General features: G+C 37.9%; 1 protein-coding gene across 1 annotated transcript; it reads right to left on the bottom strand.

Moving 5' to 3' along the window:
* Window positions 1–527: 527 nt before the first annotated feature.
* LOC104465024 (chromosome unknown open reading frame, human C7orf50) lies at window positions 528–14624 on the bottom strand. The gene is made up of 3 exons (XM_010077913.1): window positions 14575–14624; window positions 5162–5243; window positions 528–710 (listed from the first exon to the last, which is right to left on the bottom strand). The coding sequence occupies exons 1-3, from the start codon at window positions 14622–14624 to the stop codon at window positions 528–530; spliced, it is 315 nt and encodes a 104-aa protein (XP_010076215.1).
* Between the last annotated feature and the right edge of the window lie 5449 nt (window positions 14625–20073).

The raw sequence follows: 20073 nt of genomic DNA, 5'->3' as shown, positions 1-20073 counted from the left end.
TTCCAATAAGCAACCGCGTTATACAACCCATGCTCAACAGACTGAAAATGATCTTTCCCAAATCCCAATGACATCCTTCTAAAGCTGAAAGTGATGGATCACAGCTGCCTGGGCAAGCACTGTACTGTACGCTCATTTCAAAAGCTGCCATTGCAAAAGACCCTCCAGCTTTTTGATAGTTCCTTTGCTCTTCTCATTAAGAACTGCAAAGCTCCTCTTATTTAACAGTAATTACAGGGGGAGATGGAGAAAAACTAACAAGAAAGGGAGGTTTATTTTTCTAAAGAGATGCAGTAGGATTACTTTTAATCAAAATAGCATGTCTATGGAACAAATACGATATTTTTATTTCATCGCTTCAAAACATGGTAAATATTTGCAACTGGAAACAATTATGAGTGCAAAACCTGAAAATTTCATACCAGGATTCGTATTAGAAAATATGTCTTTACAACTAATTTATAGTCTCTGTATATGACATCCTATCCTTCTCTCCACCAGACAACCATGAAGACACACAGACACCCTCAGGACAGCAGTTGTAGAACTTGTCGTATGCGTTCATACTTCTCCAACAGGTTTGGGTCTTCTGCATTGGAATCATCAAATTCCTTCATAAAAGCTTCAGCTTTCTGCACAGTGATATCTCGTGCGCTGCCTTGAAGCCCTTGTAGATAATCCAGCAAAATGGTGAAATACTCATCTGGAACCTTTAAAGGAAAAAACAAGGAAGAAAAAATAAATATGCTTTATTTTCTTATTTCTCTATACTTATTCACAATCATGTCAAACCACCACCTGGAAGACAAATAGGAGACCTGCACAGGCTTTTGCATTTGCCAGTGCCCACCTCTGAGGAGTGGAAGTGTTTCCTGCCAAGGTTCGAGCCGCCGGGAGGGGTGGAGGGTGGTGAGAGGACTGCCATGTGCTCAGATGGGCAAAGCATCTGAGAGGAAATTCTAAGCAGATGTGGAAATGCTGATCAGCAAATGCAAACACTCCCTGACAGCGAGCTCAAGGCTGTGAGGGTTGTTGGAAGAAAAAAAAACAAAAAAACACACTAGCCAAATCCTACTTTTGGAAACATGTATGCAAACCTTACTAAATTCAGTGAGAATTGCATGCACGTGTCTGAGGAAAGAATTTTGCTGGAATTATCTTCATCCCTACCCAAAATTATTTGTTTGCTAAGATGAGATGCCACCCACCATCCAGCACTTTGACAGAATGCTTATCCGAAGGAATGGAATTTAATTTGAAAAACAAATTAAATTCAGACATATGGAAATAATTTTTAAATCATGCTGACTAAAACTGATAGGCTCTACTAACATGTCCAACATTAAAAGCAGGTTAGTCATCTACAGTTGCATTACCCCTGTTTCACTCCCTTTCTAATTAACTAGTCATAGGTTAAATTTCAGCTTATCTGGTACAACATACAATTTAAATAGTCATTAAATTTAAAAAAAAATCTTGGTGATAACCTAGACTTTTGAATGATTTATTCAGTATTTCAAACCAATGTCTTTTCAAAAGTATGAGGTGAGCACATATCTGTTGGAGTGTATCTTAACTTTATGTTGTATATCTGTGGCACAGGTTTCAGCCAATAAGAGAATATTTTTGCTGTGAATCAGGAGATGTTAAAATGACCTAATCCTGCAAACATTTTTCTCCATGTTTAACTTTACACATATAACTTTAAAAGGCATACTCGACATGAGTCAAGTTAAACACATACGTAAGTATTTAAAGGATTGGAGACTAATTACTCAAGGGCTGTTTCAATTCTGCAAAGTATCAACATTTCAGAGAAGACAGAGCTTCAACAGATATTTAATTTACAACTTGCTTCTCCATCGACATTTGGCAGCATAACTTTGATCACGAGAACTTCTGCCACTCCAAAAGAGGAGGAAGAAAAAATATTCCAACACTGCCTTCATCAATCAGGGATATTACAAAGTCATAAATCAAAACTAAAGTCTGCATTCAGCATCATAACTTATATGCTCTGGAAATCCTTCTAGTTTTTCACACAAACACTCTTGTGTTAAAGAAACAATACAGATACAAAAAAAAATTAATTTTACAGTGACTAACACTGAAATGGATGAGATATGAAGTGTTGCTATAATATATGAATCAAACACATTTAAACATAAGGAAAAATGTCTGTAGTTTTGAAACCTTTTTACTCACAGTAAACTGGTATAATAACAGACAAAACCATTCAGACACAAACCATTTCAGCATGATAGTGCTCTTTCAATGCAGATCCTCAGTACCAGGTCTTTAAGGCTCAGCAACACTTCTGTGTTTCAAATCCTAGTCAAATTATCTACATAATTTACACCTCTTGTTCTCAGACCTGGTGGTACAGTCATATCTCACTGTGTGGAATTACAGTTATTATTATATCATTTAAGCAAAGTGCTTCAAGGGGCAATTAAAAACCTACTCTGAACTTAGAAATACTCACTGTGCAGACAGACATGTGGCTGCCTGAAGCTTAGAAAGCATTTAGCATTTGGCCCTAAGGATAAGTGCTCGAACCTTCAAAAAGTCTGATTTTTTTTTTCTTCAACACATAGGTTTACTTCAGCTACAGCTTACAGTACAGCACCATGTAGGCAAGATACTACCAGATTTTTTTCCTCCTAACTTACACACACAATAGAGCCATAGCAATGACAGGACAACAGAACATAGAAAGTACCAGCAAAAAAGTTAATGAAATCCAGATTTTAATTCTTAAAATCCAGCAGTACAAGAGCTGAAATTTCAGGGACTCTTGGTGAGGTTTTAGGGAAGGATTGTGTTCCTTCATGTAAGATCAGCTTTTGGTCAGGCTTGAAATGGGATATCAACATCTCCCACCATGGCTCTGGCAAGTGGAAGTGGTGCTTACAGGATTTCATTATTATTCTTTTGTTAAACTGTTTTGACCTTCTTCTTGTTGACCTTCTTCTTGTTTCTTTTTCTCTTTGCCTCTGTTCTAAGTTAACATGCACGGGAGCTGACTGATATGGAAACATCCCAAAGGTAGCTAATTACCATCAGCCCCTGAATGCTCAGGAGCTTTGTGACATCGGGAAAAGTGGGGAAACACTACAAAACAGTAGCATGAAAAGAATGGTTATTGCTTTTAAATTATACTGTGTAACTCAAGTGTCTTCAGGCTTTTTAGACTTGCAGATGCCCACAGACTTTGCAAAGCAAATCCAGATACCTGCAGAGCGAACTTCAGCTGAGTGCCGCTGAGCTTGCTTTTCTCAGTTGCCTTCTGAGGAAGCTTCTGAAACCCCTCCAGGGCCTTTCAGTCCAGAAGCTGAAGCCAGCTGATATAGTTTCTAAAAATGCTGTGCCAGATGACAGAGTTCAACAAACGCTCTAGTGTTGATTTTACACTGGATCCTGAAGGAACTATATACACCATAGGTACATAGCTGGAAGCTGTCAGCCAACCACCAGATGGGTTTTAAAGGTATTTAAAAAAAACCTTCATGTTGCAAAGGACTCCAAAACCTCAACTTATTTCTTACAGAAAGAGGCCTATCAGTACAGGAAACTCAATTCATCCCTTTGCAGGGCTTTTCAGCAGGCATCCGAGTGCCACCGTGAGATCAAAGATGTGGCTTAGGAAGGAAAGAGACTCATGTCTCCTTTTGTATTTCAGTCATGCTTGGATATCCAACAGATTTTATTCTGTAACGGGCAGGAAGTTGGATTTGGGTATAAAAAAATATTCAAAAGAAGCTGGTCTGCCCTCCCTACAGTCCTGATGAAGAAAAAGACTCCATCACATGCTTAATTATAAGCACTTGAGCAGTTCTACTAACTTTACTGAATCTGGATGCAGATGTTAATCATTATCTAAAGCTCATAGTCAATGCATCTCTGATGATAAACAGTACAAAATATGAGAATTTAAATAAATTATTTGCTTTCATCAGATTAAAAAAAAAAAAAACCAGAAAGGAAGTTTCTTTCCGTGTTGAGAAATAAGGTGTTAAACTGTGTTTTGATACATAAAACAAAAGCTTACAGTCAATTATTTCCCAGTATATTTCAACACAAAACCCAAAGTAAACAGGTAAAAGAGTACAAACATCATTTCTGCCTGTGAAACAATTTCTAGGTAGCTTTAAAGAGCATACATTGATTTTGAAAGGTTGATAAAGACTTTTAAAGGAGAAACTTAAAAACAGACATCAGTGCAAACAACCTAGATACCTACAATCAAATTTGTATTCTGCGACTAATCTTTTTAAGTATTACACGGTGTGAACCTTTTTGCCTGCATGAAACTGTTTTGAATTATATGGTTCTCTAAAAGTATTTTTAATCATAAAGGTAACACTATGTCAGGTGATTAGCTTAAGAGCTACTGAGTAATTTGGGTCAGGAAGATTGGTGTGCATAAATGTTTAAGTGCACACAAAAAGAAAAATCAGCAAAAACTAACAATGTCAACTGAAATGAATCAATAAGTAAGGGACCGTGCAAATGGCTGGATGTTTGTTCTATTGCACAACGAAAGGAATGACCTGAAACCCTCCGTGCGCTACCACAATGGTCAGACGCTTATTGGAAATTCAATCTATGTTGTTTTTTCAGTTATGAAATTAATGGATTTCGGTAACGATGCAAGCCTAGCTTCTGGTTATACTTTATGCTTTTCACAATCAACATCAGGTTTCACTTCTATTTTAATGAGAAAGCTATTTTAGCATCTTGGCAATATGGCTGTACATCTTCCATGGAGCCAGAGATATCTGAAGCAATATGAGAATCGTGGTTTACAGTATTGGGTTCCACATTCAGAAATTCAAATTAAGGATATGACTCAAGTTCTCAGAAGGCTCCAGATCTATATAAAACATTAATCTGCTCCATTTATGCTTGGCATATATTAAGCATAAAAATCTAGGATATACAGGAGACTGATCAACAACAAAATAAAAAGATTAATTATAAGCAATTAAAATGATTCAGTATTTTGAATAAAAACATAGTAATTTATTTATAAATTATTTTAAAAGTATTAGAAAAGTGCATGGCTAGTACTGGTAACTTTTGGTTAATAAATAGCTATAACTAATGTATAAAACTTCATATCACTTCTGTTCTGTGAAGAAGCAGCATTAATACAAACCTTCTCTTTATCATACATGTGCAAGAGAAGCCAGGTTTGTCTTGTCTTTTGAAACTTCCATTCTTCTGGGTTTTCAGACCAGCTGTAGTAAAGTAAAAAAAATATACTTGAATTAAATACTGTGTGATAAAAATATTCATTATTCATACAATATTTCCTACAAGGACTCCAAGTGACTTTGCACGATGTGGAGTTTCATGACACCGTGTGAACCAGATATTAGCACACATTTTGTACGAGTGGCAAAAAAGAACATGAGGGATGGCTACCTGGCTTCTGGGCAAAAAGCAAAAAGATTATAGGAAGACATTAAGGCTAAGACTGTTATAAATTTTCATCAGAAAGCACTGATTCCTGGAAGTTAAAAATCAAGTCCCACTCCCCAGCTTTGAGCGGTCCTCTATGAGAGGTCATTGCCCTCATTTGATCCATGACCAGCAAGAGCCCCCAATCCTCAGCCTGGCTGCAGGGTACCTGAGTGAGGTGGTGGAGTGGATAAGGAGTCAAGTTTGGGTTTCAGAAAGCTGATATTTCCCAATAAACTGAAATTCATATGAAATTGAGCAGCCTCTAGAGGACTGGAATGAGAAACTGGCGCTCGAATGGTCACGTCAGCGATGGCTGACGCCCACCACAGGAGAACTGCTGACTGATCTAGAACAGCGAAAGTTCACTTTTCAGGAGCGTCTGTTTTAAGGCTCACATTTGTTTAAAGGTGTGACTTAAATATTGACATTTACAGGACAGAATATGCTTTTTATGTCTCACCCTCCCCGGCAACTCTGATTCCAATATTTAGCTCAAAACATCAGGTTGCTTCAATACTGTTAGAAGTGAGCAGGTAGAACAAATTACTGACATTTGCAAATATTCTTTGACTGGTTAGCACACACATTTTAAATACAAACATTTTAGATCAGTTAAAATGGCACATTTATGTACTTCTTGAACATAATTTTAAAGCTGGTATATTCTGTTTTAGATGAAGAAGGAGATCTATTTATTTCTATAAACAAATGAGCGACCTAGGAAATCTCACTATACAATGAAGACTGCTTTTTAAAAGTAGGTGCTTGAAAATTAGCATCTTAACAGGTACAAAATTTGCAAGTACAATCAAATATCATTTAAAGATCCAGAAGAAAATATGAGGAGACAAACTAGCAAATTTTACACTTATTTGATTTTTGTCTAAAGAAAAACAAGTCTCCAGAGGGTAGCATGCAAGATGTCTTTAATGTTCCAGCTTGTTTTATACAGCAACAGAGAGCAAAGACATCAATTGAAAAGCCAGCTGGGTATGAGAATTAGTATTGTTTAAACACTGTCAAGTCTAATAAAGCAAAAGAGTCCTCATATTCAGTGACTGCTGCACCAGCAAATACATTGTTCAGTCAATTCAATGAAATAGAAAAAAACCAAGACCACAAATTTGTACAGAAGGGTTTCATGGAAGCTTCTGCAGAAAACCCAGAAGAAAAAAATTGTCTTGACTTTCAAACTCAGGATAAAGAAAAAGCAGCAACAACTCCTTAGGGTTATCACTAGCTAAACTCAATAAAAATGTCCTAACCAACATATCAGGTAAAAATCAGACAAATAAGAGTAGATGAGGAAGGAGACACAAAACACTAATAACCACAATATATCACATTTTACATGCTCAAATCCACAAATGAACTGATGCAGAGGTCTCTTTGGGGACATTGTCAATAAATAGGCAAACGTTTGCAAAACAAATACTGTGCAAAAGCAGGAGCCCAAGAGCTGACTGCTGAAAGTTATAGAATCAAATTTAAAAATATTATTATGGGGAAACCATCCTTCTCCCATCACCACGAACCGAAACCAAAATACTTGCAAAATAACTATCATTCAGCCGTTGGTGTCACCTTGCCTTCACAGCAAGGTATCCAACCGGACAACAACGACTGTCAGAACTACAACACCCGTAATGCGAGGAGGCGACAGAGAATGAAGGAAAAGGGCTTTTCTTGGGGGTGTAGTTCATGGTGCAAGCCACCTGCTCATCTGTACCCAATTTCTCTGTTTGCCAGACAAATGCGATAGCTCCTAACTGAGAAACTGGAACTTCTGCAGGATGTGACTTAACTTCTAGAAGTTCTTTAAAAAAATTAGACAATGATGGTGCTTGCTGGTAAAAGGAACCCATTCTTCCATGAGGTTCATCCTTCTGAAACAATTACGTGGAAGATGTTATAGGAAATGCTCTCTATTTGCACAGCACATAGAAGAAGGTAAGTTTAAAATTCTTTTTACATTAAATAAGCCTAGAAACAGTTTACATTATAGTCTTTGCAAGGTGACAACAAGCTGAATGACAGATCTGTGACCGCATCCTGTGAAAACAGTCCCTCTTCTAATGAAAATCTTTAATACATGTTTTGTTTCTTTAAATTATACTATGTATTTATACATTCGCAATTAATTGGTTAGATACACCACATAGTACTCTGAATATTTTATTCTCTGCTAATTTTATGTTTCTATACACCATCACCTGAGTGCTGTTAGACATTAACTTGAAAAATACAGCCTGATTTCTTAATCTCCTATAAAGCTACAGGATGTTAAAATATCTTTATTACCTAGTTTATAAACAACTGAGAGTAACAAATGAGTGCACTAGAAGGTTAATTGCTCTTATTAGCCTATTACCAAAACCATATGCTCTCTTCCACATGGTAAGGCAAGCCATTATACTCCAGCACCTAAGATCCCACATTGACTTTCACTCTACTGAATTCTCCTGTAGAAACAAACAAAAGTTTCAGCTAGTCTTCCTGATGGTTTCGTTCTATATACACCACAATAATTAATATAAACAACAAATACTCATACAACATAATCAACCGCAGAAAGTACGTTTGTGCCCATTATAGCACCGGAGCCTCACAAATCGTTTCTTTTGGTTTGCACTCTGTCCTCCTAGAATCAACTACTAGATGAGTAAGGTAAAAAAAGTAGTACTTTGCTTAACAGACTATGGGTGTACTCATATTTTCAGAAAATGCTTCCAAGATTTTAACTGGTATCCATGGTTGCACCAATGCCTGTTTCTCCCTTTTCAGGAAAACGGTCCTTCTCTTGACCTGAATTCCTATCAAACTGTGGCCAAAGCACTCATGATAATGGATGCGCAATCTCTAAGACAGATAATGTGGCAGTTGCTCCCTGTAATTGGACTCCCTAACAGATATTAAAATAAAATTTTTCCACTGATTCGTGTGACCATGACAGCTTTTTTCCTACTCCTATGGCAGCTTTAAAACCTGTGGAAAGTATCACTCTGTGACAAAGTGAGAGGGGTATCTCCTTTTATCAGAATGACATAATTAGTACATTTTTAGAAATGCTTAACTTTTAAACTACAAAAGTTAAAGCTTTGTAACACAAGGGAGGTCCCATTTTGCTGTTTATATGCAGATAAGCTTCCCTGACATACAGCAGTAGAAAAGGCTTTTCCTCTGAGGGATTAAATACACAGGGTAAGGCCAACTATATTATAGTTTTTAAAAAAAATCTTTCTATAAGCAATCACAACCTCTTTCACAGTTTGAATTAATTTGGTAGCCTTCAGGAGCATCTATGTCCAGATCTAATATAAACTATGGAATTGGATGAAAAATATATATGTATAAACTATGTATTTTTCCAGCATGCCTAGGGCTAATTTTCAATATATTACACAAACACTAAATGCCTTCTTTACACAGTTAATGTTTGAATCTTTCTTATGAGCTCTAGCTCATAGAAAAAACATATTGGTTGACTTTAACTAAAGAGAACTTTTATGTTTGTGCAAATGAAATGAAGATGAAATGAAATGGAAGATACAGAGGAAATTAATCAAATGCATCAGGCAGCTTAGGGAATTTTACATTTGGGGTTTTATTTTTTAGCATGAGTCTTATGTAGAAAAGCTGCCCAAGATTCTCACTGGTCTATCTCGTAAATGACTTTTAGTCTCTACATTAGAGCAATCTCACACAAATCTATTCCCAACACATGGCTGAGTTGTACCTTCCCAGCTGCCCACCACAGATGTAACTTGCCTTTAAAATGTTTAACTGTGTCCCTTCTCAACACTGTGACAGAAAACAGGACGTTTTCTGCGTACAGGCAGCATAAGCAGGCAAACAGGAGAGAACTGGTAGCGTGCAGGGCAGAGCGCTCCCTGGGATGTCCTAGCAGAAGGAGAAGGGGAAGGGAAAGTAGTTAAATTGGTTCCAGAAACACAGAAAGAAAAAAAACATTATTGTTACAAATTGGATTCAGGAAGGCAACACAATGCCTCTGCTTAGACTACTGGCCAGGACAAAACACTACAAAGCTGTCACAGTCTCCTACGTATAGAAAAGCACTGTGCTGAGAACCATTTTACTCATTCAGCTGAAAAGATTACTGGGTAGGAGACAAGCCTTAAGAAACCAGAAACAAAGACATGCGACTGCTGATAACCTTCCAGTGGATAGGAGAGCGCTGCTGCATGAGAAATGCAAGGATATCTGCATCCAGTTCTGGACACTGACTGTCCAGCCCATCTCCGATACACCCTCCAGACCTGGTATCCATCCAAGGTAAAGCAGAGTGCCACCAAATTTAGATTTCTCCAGCGTACAACATCGGGGGATTAATCTGAAAGGTTCCTCCAGCCCTGAGGACCAGGTCTTTTGCTCTCCTGTGATTTACCTTCATGTCTTTACTCTCTCAAGCGTCATGGAATCTCAAAGGAGGAACAGACCAAGGGATCTGGTTGATTACTCCATATTCAGGACTCCATTGAAAAGATCTATTGAAAACGTTAAAAGCAGTGTACAGCAACACTATACAAAAATTGTCACATTCTTCCCACCCCATTTATCTGGGCACTTTTCTGTTTTGATGCACTCAGTTATTCATCACCCTGAAACCTGTCCTTAGGATCATTTTTGTTCTTCTGTGTGCTCTGCAAGGAAGGCTGAAGAGAAGTTCCAGCCCATAAGATTAAGGCTTACAGGAATTAAGTTAAGCACTTTATTCCCCAAGTGCTCTGAAAACAGCACAGAAAGTATCATTTTTGTGCTCACTGCCTTATCCGTAAAATGTGGATAACAGGTGCTTCCTCAATAAAGAACAACCATACTCTAAAAAAATTCCCTTAAAGATATTAAAAGCCTTGCTGAAACACTTGGCAATCAAGTGATCTGCTGTAATATTTCACAATGCAACACACACGATAGCAGGGACTTTAAAACACCATACACTTATGTTTAAGGCAAGCTCACTGCCCTTCTAAGGCCCAAATTTGGAAATTCTGCATGCTGTTATCAGGTCAGTTTGGCAGTGAGTGTGACAGCACATATGGCCAACAGGTGAGGACAGGAACCCGGCACCTCAAAGAGGTTCCCTGGAACCCCTGGAAGCAGCATGGAGGGAGCAGAAATTTGGCATAAACTCCTTCTTGTGGGAGAAGGGCCATTTATGGATGGGGTTTTTATATGGATATATTAAAAAATATATGGACGTGGATGAAAATTTTATATATGCCCTATAGTGCACATAGGGAAGTAGGAATAATATTTTTTTGTCCAGTCATAACACATACAATTATTTAAAGGGAAAGGTGAAAGTGTTTATTTTTATTGGGGATATGCAGAATTTTTTCTCTTTCTCTCAAGGGCATTTAAAATGAATTTCCTTTTAAAAAGATAGGTTTTGAATGTCTATCAACACCTGCATGCCCAGACAGCTGCACTGCATTGTGCTTCAGTGCTCAATGCAAGATAAGAAGAAATCTCATTTCAAGTGCATGTCATCCTGATTTTCCTCATTTGGAAAAATATACAAAATTTAAATGCTAAAAAGATTTTCAAAGACTTGACCAGAATGGCTGCAGTTAAAATCTTAGACACACTAGCCTGTGGCAGGACTCAAGATCTAGATGTAAGAAAGAGTCACAGCCTTTACTTTTAACTGTAGTTTTCTTGCATTATGGATGACTCTGTTTATCTCCCAACTCCAATTCCTGGAGAAAGTTAACATATTTATACTGATATTCTCAAATCTAGTTTGGAAGCTAATTATATTATGACTCAGATAAAGGTTTTCCTTATTTTCCTGGAAGAGGAGAGATGCTAATGGAGCTCTTTTGCCAGAAGAAAACTTTCTAAAATTGTCAACAGATTTTAGAATCAGTGCCATATTTTTGGTAGAAAATCCTGGCACCATTTCTCAATCTGTGGTTTAAAGACAATTTTTAATATATTCTTCCATCTGGTTTAGACACAGTATAATGACTAAAGACTTGTGAAAATGCGGGTGGAGGGAGAAAGCTTTTTTTCTTTTTTTTTTTTTCTTTTTAATTTAGGAATAACGCTTGCAGGAAGAAATAAACATGGCTTTTAGTGCCCCATTTTTGTCCTGATGTCCAATATAAGGACAGATGGTACCTGATTGTATCTGTACAACAAACTAGATGGGTCACAGAATTTTCTCAGAAAGTATTCATAAAGGAAAAGGAAAGGGCCTTTGTGCTTTAAAGCAATGCTTTGATTAAATCTACATAAAATGTTTATCACAGCGTATCTTTTATTATATTTACTTTTATCATTTGCCATTATTTGTAACGTTTTATATTATGCTTGCATCCTGACGCTTCAGCCAAGTTCGAAACCCCCTTCCTCCCCCGCTATAGGCACTGTTCAAACACAACATGCGAACATTCCCTTGAAGAGCTTCAACTATAAACAGATGAGACAGATGATAAGTGGAAAGGAAAGCTGACCCAGAAAATTGTAACAATACCTCAAAATCATACGGCAGGTCATCAACAGAGCTCATTTCTCTTATATATGGTTCAATACACGTAGGGTATCTTACTGTGGTTCAATTTGTCAACTTTTCATAGACACCAACCTACCCGCAAATGCCACCAGCACTCCACCGGGAAAAAAACCTTTACCATTTTTTTAAAAATTCCTTTTCTAGTAAGTTATTTAGTTGCTGGTATCTGCTGCCTGCAGCAAAATTGCATTTTGATCTGAATATATATATATGTATAACTAATAATAAGCTGAAAATTTTCTGTTGTTTTCAGTAATAACAAAAAGGTCAGCAGTAGGCTTGAAAGCCCACAGCTAATATTACTATATTATTAAGCTAAATGTGCTTTTTATTTTACACACACATTCGTAAAAAGAAGTCAAAGCAGGAGCTGAACTATCACAGACGAAGAATAAAAATTAGAATTTGAGCCCTTCACAGCCAAACTGTTCTGATCCTGCAAGGAATACGCAGCCAAGCGCTATCCCAACGCTGTGCTGAAGTCCCATCTCCTCACCAGATGTCCATCTTTTCTTGCACTTAATTCTAAACACACTCATGCCCAGACCAGAAATAAGGGAAAGGGAAAATGAAAACAACTGTTATGCCTCCCTCCCATGAAGAACATCCCGGGGGGTACGAGGAGATAAAGAGGGCCCCATAGTCTGTCTGAAAATCATGTAAGAAGCCAGCTGCAAGTAAAATAATTTTCAAAAGTTGGCAACAATCCATTTATATAAATGCTTTCTGATTCTCAGATGAGGGATATGCTACCAGATACAGGAAAAAAAAAAAAAAAAGGTCACTTCTTTTCTGCCTTACCATTACACCATATAATGACCAACTGTGGTACAGAATCCTCCTGCCAAGGCATGGATTCAAGCTTAGTTGCCACCAGTAGCTCATTTTCATTGCTTTTTTATTTTAAATCAGCTTTTAAAACTTTTAAAGGTTCTCCCCCTGGCACTCAACGAAGAAACAAAAAACAGAAGAGATTAAACAATTAAGAACAAATGAAAAAATTAATTTCTTAATCTTTAATTGTTGCATTTTGAAAGACGTTTTGAAGAGCATGTAGATCGAAATCAGGCTGAAATCACTGCTTGTGGCTCTGTAATTCCATGTTGTTGGGAGAGGACCAGGTTCTGGGGGGGTTCTCAGCAAGAGCAAATCATCACTGGATTCTACTGCTCACCAGGATAAGCAATGCAAATCCTTTCAAGCTAGACCTAGAAGATTCAATTCTATTGTTCAGTGCCACAAACCTACAACAGTGACAACTAGTCATGGGTATACAGCTACCGGAGCATTAATATACCCTAGTCTTGCTCTGGGTGTCAATACAAAAAAAAGCTACTATGAATACTATACAATATTACAAAAAGCTGGATTTTGAATTTTGAATTTTTGCCATTTGAATTTTCTAAATTGTAACCAGTGCCTTACAGAATGATTTACTCTTCCTTTGCCAGAAGAGTTTTAAAAAGGGACAAGCCAATGAAAACACCGTAATCAACTTAAAAATGTACAGCAGTTGACAGCCCGCTTGCATTTTCTGGATTTAGCTGGTCTGTTCAGGTATCTCACTGCATAATGAAATCTGCCGGTGTACTATGGTATTCAGGACAGTAACACATTCTCCTCTTCTGCCATCCTGCGATGTGCAGTGCATTACTACGATTTGAAGTCATCTACACTTAAAGAAACTGATCTGACAACTACTGCTTCCTGCAGATGGCTCTCATTCCAATTCAAATTTATTCATAAAAAAGTAATTACTGATACCTTTTTGGGCATCATCATATTAATAAATGTGTGAAGCAGGAGACAAGTTTTATTAAGGATCCAGTTTTATTATTTCAAAAATATCGGTTGTTATTCTAACTCTGGCTAGAAGGCCTTGACAGCTCCCTGGAGCTAATTGATTAATAATCATTGCCAATTGCATTTTAAATTTTAATTTTGGCTTTGGCTGACTAGACTAAATGATTCCCTAGAGCTACGAAACTACTCTCCACTATTTTGAGTACTTGGGCATTGGATAAATAGTTTAAATGTTCTTGAGGAAGTGAGCAGCAGTGATAATTCTCCTAGATCTAAATTTTATGACACAGAGAAGACCTAACACCTTCCTTTTGCACTTCTGCCGTGTCAAGAATGGAAGAAGACGGGCGAGCAGAAAATGCCTTTTCTGAAATCCAGAAGATGGGTTAAGGATGGGATGTCTTGGCTCAGAGCCAGGCGCTAGACAAGGGGTTTGGAGAGCCAGGGGAGAGCAGGCTTCAGAGGCTGGGAGGAAAGAGCGACGCTTCATACTCCTTGAACAAACCCCCCCTTCAAATGGTATTTTAATCAAATTCAGTAAACAACCCCCGCAATCTGCTTTTAGTTTAAAAATATTAAGAGGTAGATTGTTGTAATACTTATATGTGAAATGGGAAATTTTAATTATTCTGGTTTTATTTACCCTGAATAATGCCCAAGTTTTCCTCAAGACAAAGGGAAAAGTGATTGTGTGAAGTGTTGAGCAATGAAAGGGGTCTAGTTACTGTCAGGATACGGTCCTGAAGCAGACTGTTATTACAGACTTTTGCTTCTGAATTTCCCTAACATATCTTACAAGGTTTCTAAAAGTCATTTTAGATGAAATAATATATTAAAGACGCTTATGCCTTAATTAGATGCAACCTCTTTTGTATAATACTATGGACTGATGAAAGCTGGATCTCAATGAGAAGTATCTAATGACTACGTTTAATAAACTGTTAAGAAAATTCATTTATAGTAAATTTTATTTTACTGGAAATGAGAGTCATTATGAAAGGATGCGTTAAATTTTCTTAACTATGTTTGGAAATCAAGATGTTATTTTATAGGAAAGAGAATCAAGCAAAGAAACTTTTAACTATTTTTACCCCAATATTTATGGAATTAACACGTGCAATCTTGTTTTCCCCATGTGAGGAAGCACTTTACAGCACGACAGTTAATTACTGCTAATAGCTGCAACAATGCACATGTGAAAATTCATGAGGAATCTTAAAAATCCTACTGAAAAAAATTATAAAAAAATAAAAGCAAACTCAACTTTGGAAAAAAATCGATTCACCAGGAATGCTTGGGAAGCCTCCTCAGGCACATGAGACTGAGTCATTTCAAGAGCCATCAATCTCACCTGATACAAGATCATATGCAGGAGAAAAATCTTATGTATGTGACTGAGAATAAAAGTGCTGTCTGTAACCTCCAGCTGGCTACCTTGGGAATTTTTGTTCCTAGTATTATCAGCAGCAGTACAGTGGAATAAAGCTGCTCTGGTCATTTGCAGCAATACTACGAAGGGCCACAACTGCAAGGTCACCCCAACCATGGAAGACAGAAACCTCTCCCAGAGCAGCTGGAAGGGTTTGGAATACTAATCCATACATTGCATGCCCACCCAGTGATTAGTATAGGTGTCAGTGGCCTTTAGGAATGTCTTGAGACACCACTACAGGGGGGAAAAAAAAAAAATCCATGCAAACTCCTCTTTCAAAATAAGGAACTGAGAAAAATCCTACAGGTCTGCTGGGAGCAGACGTTGGTTTAGGGCCAAAGAAAACAGAGCCTGTGTTCAGATGAGAAGAAAGTTATGTCTAGTTTCCCTTATGTCACTTGCTTGAAAGGAGACCTTTGGATAGCACAAGGACTTTGGTGAGTCACAAACCTCATCACTGTTTAAGTTATCCATCTGAAAAAATGGAGTAATATAACAATTTCTCAAAAGCTGTCATAACAAGAGTGAATAAATTAGTGTCAAAATATTTTTAATTTATTGTGTCAAAATACAGTTGTTATATACTATCAGGAAAGGTATTATAGAAAAGCAAATTACCATTACTATGACAGAGGAAAGATAGAAAAATATTTTTAAAAACCCCTCACCCTTTAAATATGGGGATTGTTACTTGATAACATAGTTTTCAGCTGATCCTGTAAATGATAGAAGTCAGATGAAAGGATTTGTGAATTCATGTTAATGATGCTATTAAATACAGCATTTCCCTATGAGAATGTTTGAACCAAATGCCCAAGTAAATATTTTGACAGCTTTGTTTCACACTGAAAAAATTGTAGAAGCGCAAAGAGACAGAAGGTTTCAAAGTAAATCACTCTGCAGCTTTTACTGAAATATGCTTTGAGATATGTACCTGTGACCTTCCATGAAATTAATTCAAAGATGGAGAAAGATGAACTATTTGATTTGGAGCTGTAAAGCGGGATTAGAGTTTGCTAATCTATTTCTCCCATTTTGTTACATTTAGTGACCCTTTATGGTTATGAAATTACAAGAAGAAATCTCTTTCCTCTGCCATAAACTAAATAGGACGACGAGCAGATTTAGAAAGATGGAACAGACACTGACTCTGACCAAGACAAATTTAGCGCGGACATGAGCTTCCCTTGCTTTCTCCTCTTAAGCCATCCATTAGGGCTGAGCAAAGGGGTAAGAAAGCTACTCCAAAACCTTTCCCTGGAGAAAAGATTTTATCCAGAATAATATTAATAGCTAAACCATAAAAGGCTTGGTTCAGGCAAAGTAGTGTTAGTCCAGCTGCTTTTCAACAGCTCAGTTGAATGAGTTGCATCATTAGCATTTAGTAATTTGGCTGGAAAATCACGCAATCGTTGATGTTTCTAAAATTCCCTATTTCCGAATAAGTTGAAAGTACCACAGAAATATCTGCAACATCTGAGATCTTCCACGTATAACTAAGCCTGAAAGTCTTAAAACCTGACATTTCACAATCTCCAAAGCAATCACAGGTTTTTTCTCTAGAAACCAGAGATGCTTACCCAGCAAGCTAGAAATGGCAAAATACATCCAAAAATATTTGTAAGTACCTAGGACCTTCACAACTTGATACAACAGTACTGAGAGGACTTGCTAGAAATGACTGAAATTATAAAAAAACTAATTCTGTCCATCTGGAGCATTTCCAGGATAGTATTACAGATACCCAGAATATATTCCTACGGTTCATCTTCTTCCCAGAAATTCTTGGTAAAAATAGTTAAGACTGTCTCCAAGCTACTTCAAGTTGTTTTTTGTTCTTACTTTTGGTTGCTATTTTTAGAATTATGTAGTAAATAATACTATTATTTGTCAGCATCAGCTTTAACTGACAAGTTTACCTCCAGTAACAGCTAAAGAAGCCTCAGTGCCCGCTCTGGCACTGGAAGCGGTATAACGTATAAATCAGCTCTGTGCAGTGCCTGAGCTCATTCGCTGAGAGCCATGACTTCTGAATTCGGGCTCATCTGGGTGTTAACCTGGTTATTCACTTCCAGACCTGAGACAGTATTTCTGCACAGCACTGTGTCATGCAGGCACCTTCCTCTGCTCAGCACCAGTGCAGGCATCCTTTAACCATCCGCATTGCCAAGCTGGACTTGCATGGAAATGCTGCAGACCAAAATTGTTGACCTTCTTTTTTAGTGAGTCTTCTTCAGGGAAAGCCTAGATGACTCAAGTCTTGATAGCTGTAATATTCATAGGTGGAAAAAAAAAGATGAGATATACATAAGAAACAGTAAATTTAAAGTAAGATGTTAACATGCTTCTTGCTGCTGCAGACCAAAATTGTTGACCTTCTTTTTTAGTGAGTCTTCTTCAGGGAAAGCCTAGATGACTCAAGTCTTGATAGCTGTAATATTCATAGGTGGAAAAAAAGATGAGATATACGTAAGAAACAGTAAATTTAAATTAAGATGTTAACACGCTTCTTGCAAAGCAGCAAACTGTTGTATTAGAACCATAAAAAGCAGCTAACCCACCAAGAAGTTAATAATGGTTTAAAAGCACAATGTGACATCCTGTGGATGTCATGCAGGGGTTAGAAAAACACTGGCACGGCTCCAACACAGTTCTGCACATCACTTGCCACCAAGACAGAGAAAAGTGAATCCAGAAGTCAAGGAGTATATCATGGGGACTGAAAATCATCAAGTCGGGCTGCCACCAGACGTCTTGATTAAACAGGCAAAAGCTATACGGTGCTATTACCGAGAGTGTAACATGACATTCACAGAATCCTAAATGCATAGTTTGAATAATCAGATGATAATGAGAACACTAACATCTGGAAATGTGTATCATAAAGCCCACCCTGAAACACGAGGGTATTTGACTTGCTGCAGCCACGCTGAAGTAGGATAAGAAGCACTGTCTGTCCCTTTCAGAGTCACTGAAAAATGTATTATGGTTACAGCCGGCAAGTTCATGCCAACACTGTCATTAACAGAAAACCAAATAACGGGGGGAGGAAGAGAAAGAAAAAAAAAAAAAAAGCAAAGGTTTTTAGTGTGCAGCCAATTAAATGTGAAATCCCAGTGTAATATGGCCCAAAGATGAACCCAATGTTGTTACCCATAAACCAGAGTGCCATGGAGCAGGAAGGAAGCGCAGACGCCCAGTCCCTTCTGAGTGAAGCCGGAAGGCGGCTCCAGTAATACAGCGTGTTTGGTTCCAGGTCTCGCATTTCCAGAACATTCACAGACACAGGAGTTCAAAGAGCAGCAACAGAACCCATCAGTGTCTGGAAGGATGAGCAAGAGATGAAGGATTACAGATGCACACCGAAGGGGCAGCGAGACTGAGAAAACCAACACAGCCATGTGAAGGCTGTAACACCAGGACGAAGAAAATTTATTTACAAAATGTGGGGCAATAACAGGTCCATCATGGCAGAACAATTTTTCAGCCTCATATTTCCTAACATGAAGCTTTGCCTTCTACAGAAGATAACATGCTTGAGGACAGAACAGCCCTGAGCGGGACCAAATCTGCAGAGCAAATATCTCCTCTCCACCTACTCCCAACAAGAATAACTGCTGGCATACCGACACCCTAAAAATAGGAAAGGTGTGGGCATGGCAACAGAGAGCTTTGTAGAGTTTCTGAGTAATGCCGGGGCTGCTAGGGAACTGCAAACAAACTGACGTGGCTTCATCAGATGCCGTGGGGTACTGCAGTTGCACAAGGGAGCGTAGGATAATGATAAGGTAACTCACTCTTAACACGACGAGACCATTTTTATCTGCCACGAACAGAGACAGTGGCTTCCTTTAAAATGAAGACGATCTGTCCAACTATTAACATCAATGGGTAAGCATTCAGTTTTACAGACATGCTGATTTAGGTCAAGGAGAGGAATCCCACTTAGAGGCAGGTCAGGCCCTGGTAGAAATTAAAAGTCAAGCAATCTAGCAAGTTGGAGAAGTGCTAAAACAAACTCACTGATCTCTAGAGTACCAGGAAAAGGACAAGCCTTTGAAATCAGATAGTCACAAGGGCCTGCCCAAGTTCACATAAAACATAGCTGCAGAGCAATGCCAAATGCAAATTTATCCTGTATCTGACTCTCTGGATTCATGAGGCTTCTTATAGAATTAATGAATATGACAAAATTACTAAAAGCTTGTATGAATGGATTAATTATATCCGTAGTTAATGATTGCCCCAGAACCTTTAAAAACTAACCCTACGATTATTAGAGCAAAACTAGCCTCTCTCACTATTGCCCTAATCTTTGAGGAAAAGCTGCTCTTTCAAGACACCTTTAAGCCCCAGTTGTTGATGGGAATTCAGCAACGCTGCCGTGTCTAATTGCAATAACTTAAGTTCACATACTTTTTTTGCTAGTGGCTAATCGAGAGTCATCATCGAGCGGTCCTCCAATAGGTTATGAAATTCAAGATAACTGATAAGCTTTTACATATGCTGCCCCTCCCTATCAGGAAGGAAACTCATTCTCCATCCCAGAGGGTGGAGGAAGGAGAAATGACACTAAACACTAATGTTAGTTGCTATCAAACCCAAAGAGTCAGTCTCTAGAGGAAGAAAGAAAATCTGTGTATGTTTACATTTCAAGTGCATTGGCTAGTCTTAGCAACCAAAGGCTTAAGCCATTGATGGTTAAACATCAACACCACTGCCAAGCTTGAAATTAATAAAGATTAAGTCTACCAGCAATGAGCATGACTTAAGTTCAGAATAAAATATCAAAAGTCATCACTGACTGGGCCTCCAAAAAGTACTTAACCTG

This window comes from Pterocles gutturalis, unplaced genomic scaffold (genome assembly GCF_000699245.1).
Source record: "Pterocles gutturalis isolate BGI_N339 unplaced genomic scaffold, ASM69924v1 scaffold17428, whole genome shotgun sequence".
In the NCBI taxonomy this organism is placed as follows: domain Eukaryota; kingdom Metazoa; phylum Chordata; class Aves; order Pterocliformes; family Pteroclidae; genus Pterocles; species Pterocles gutturalis.
This window is presented reverse-complemented; position numbering and strand designations above follow the sequence as displayed.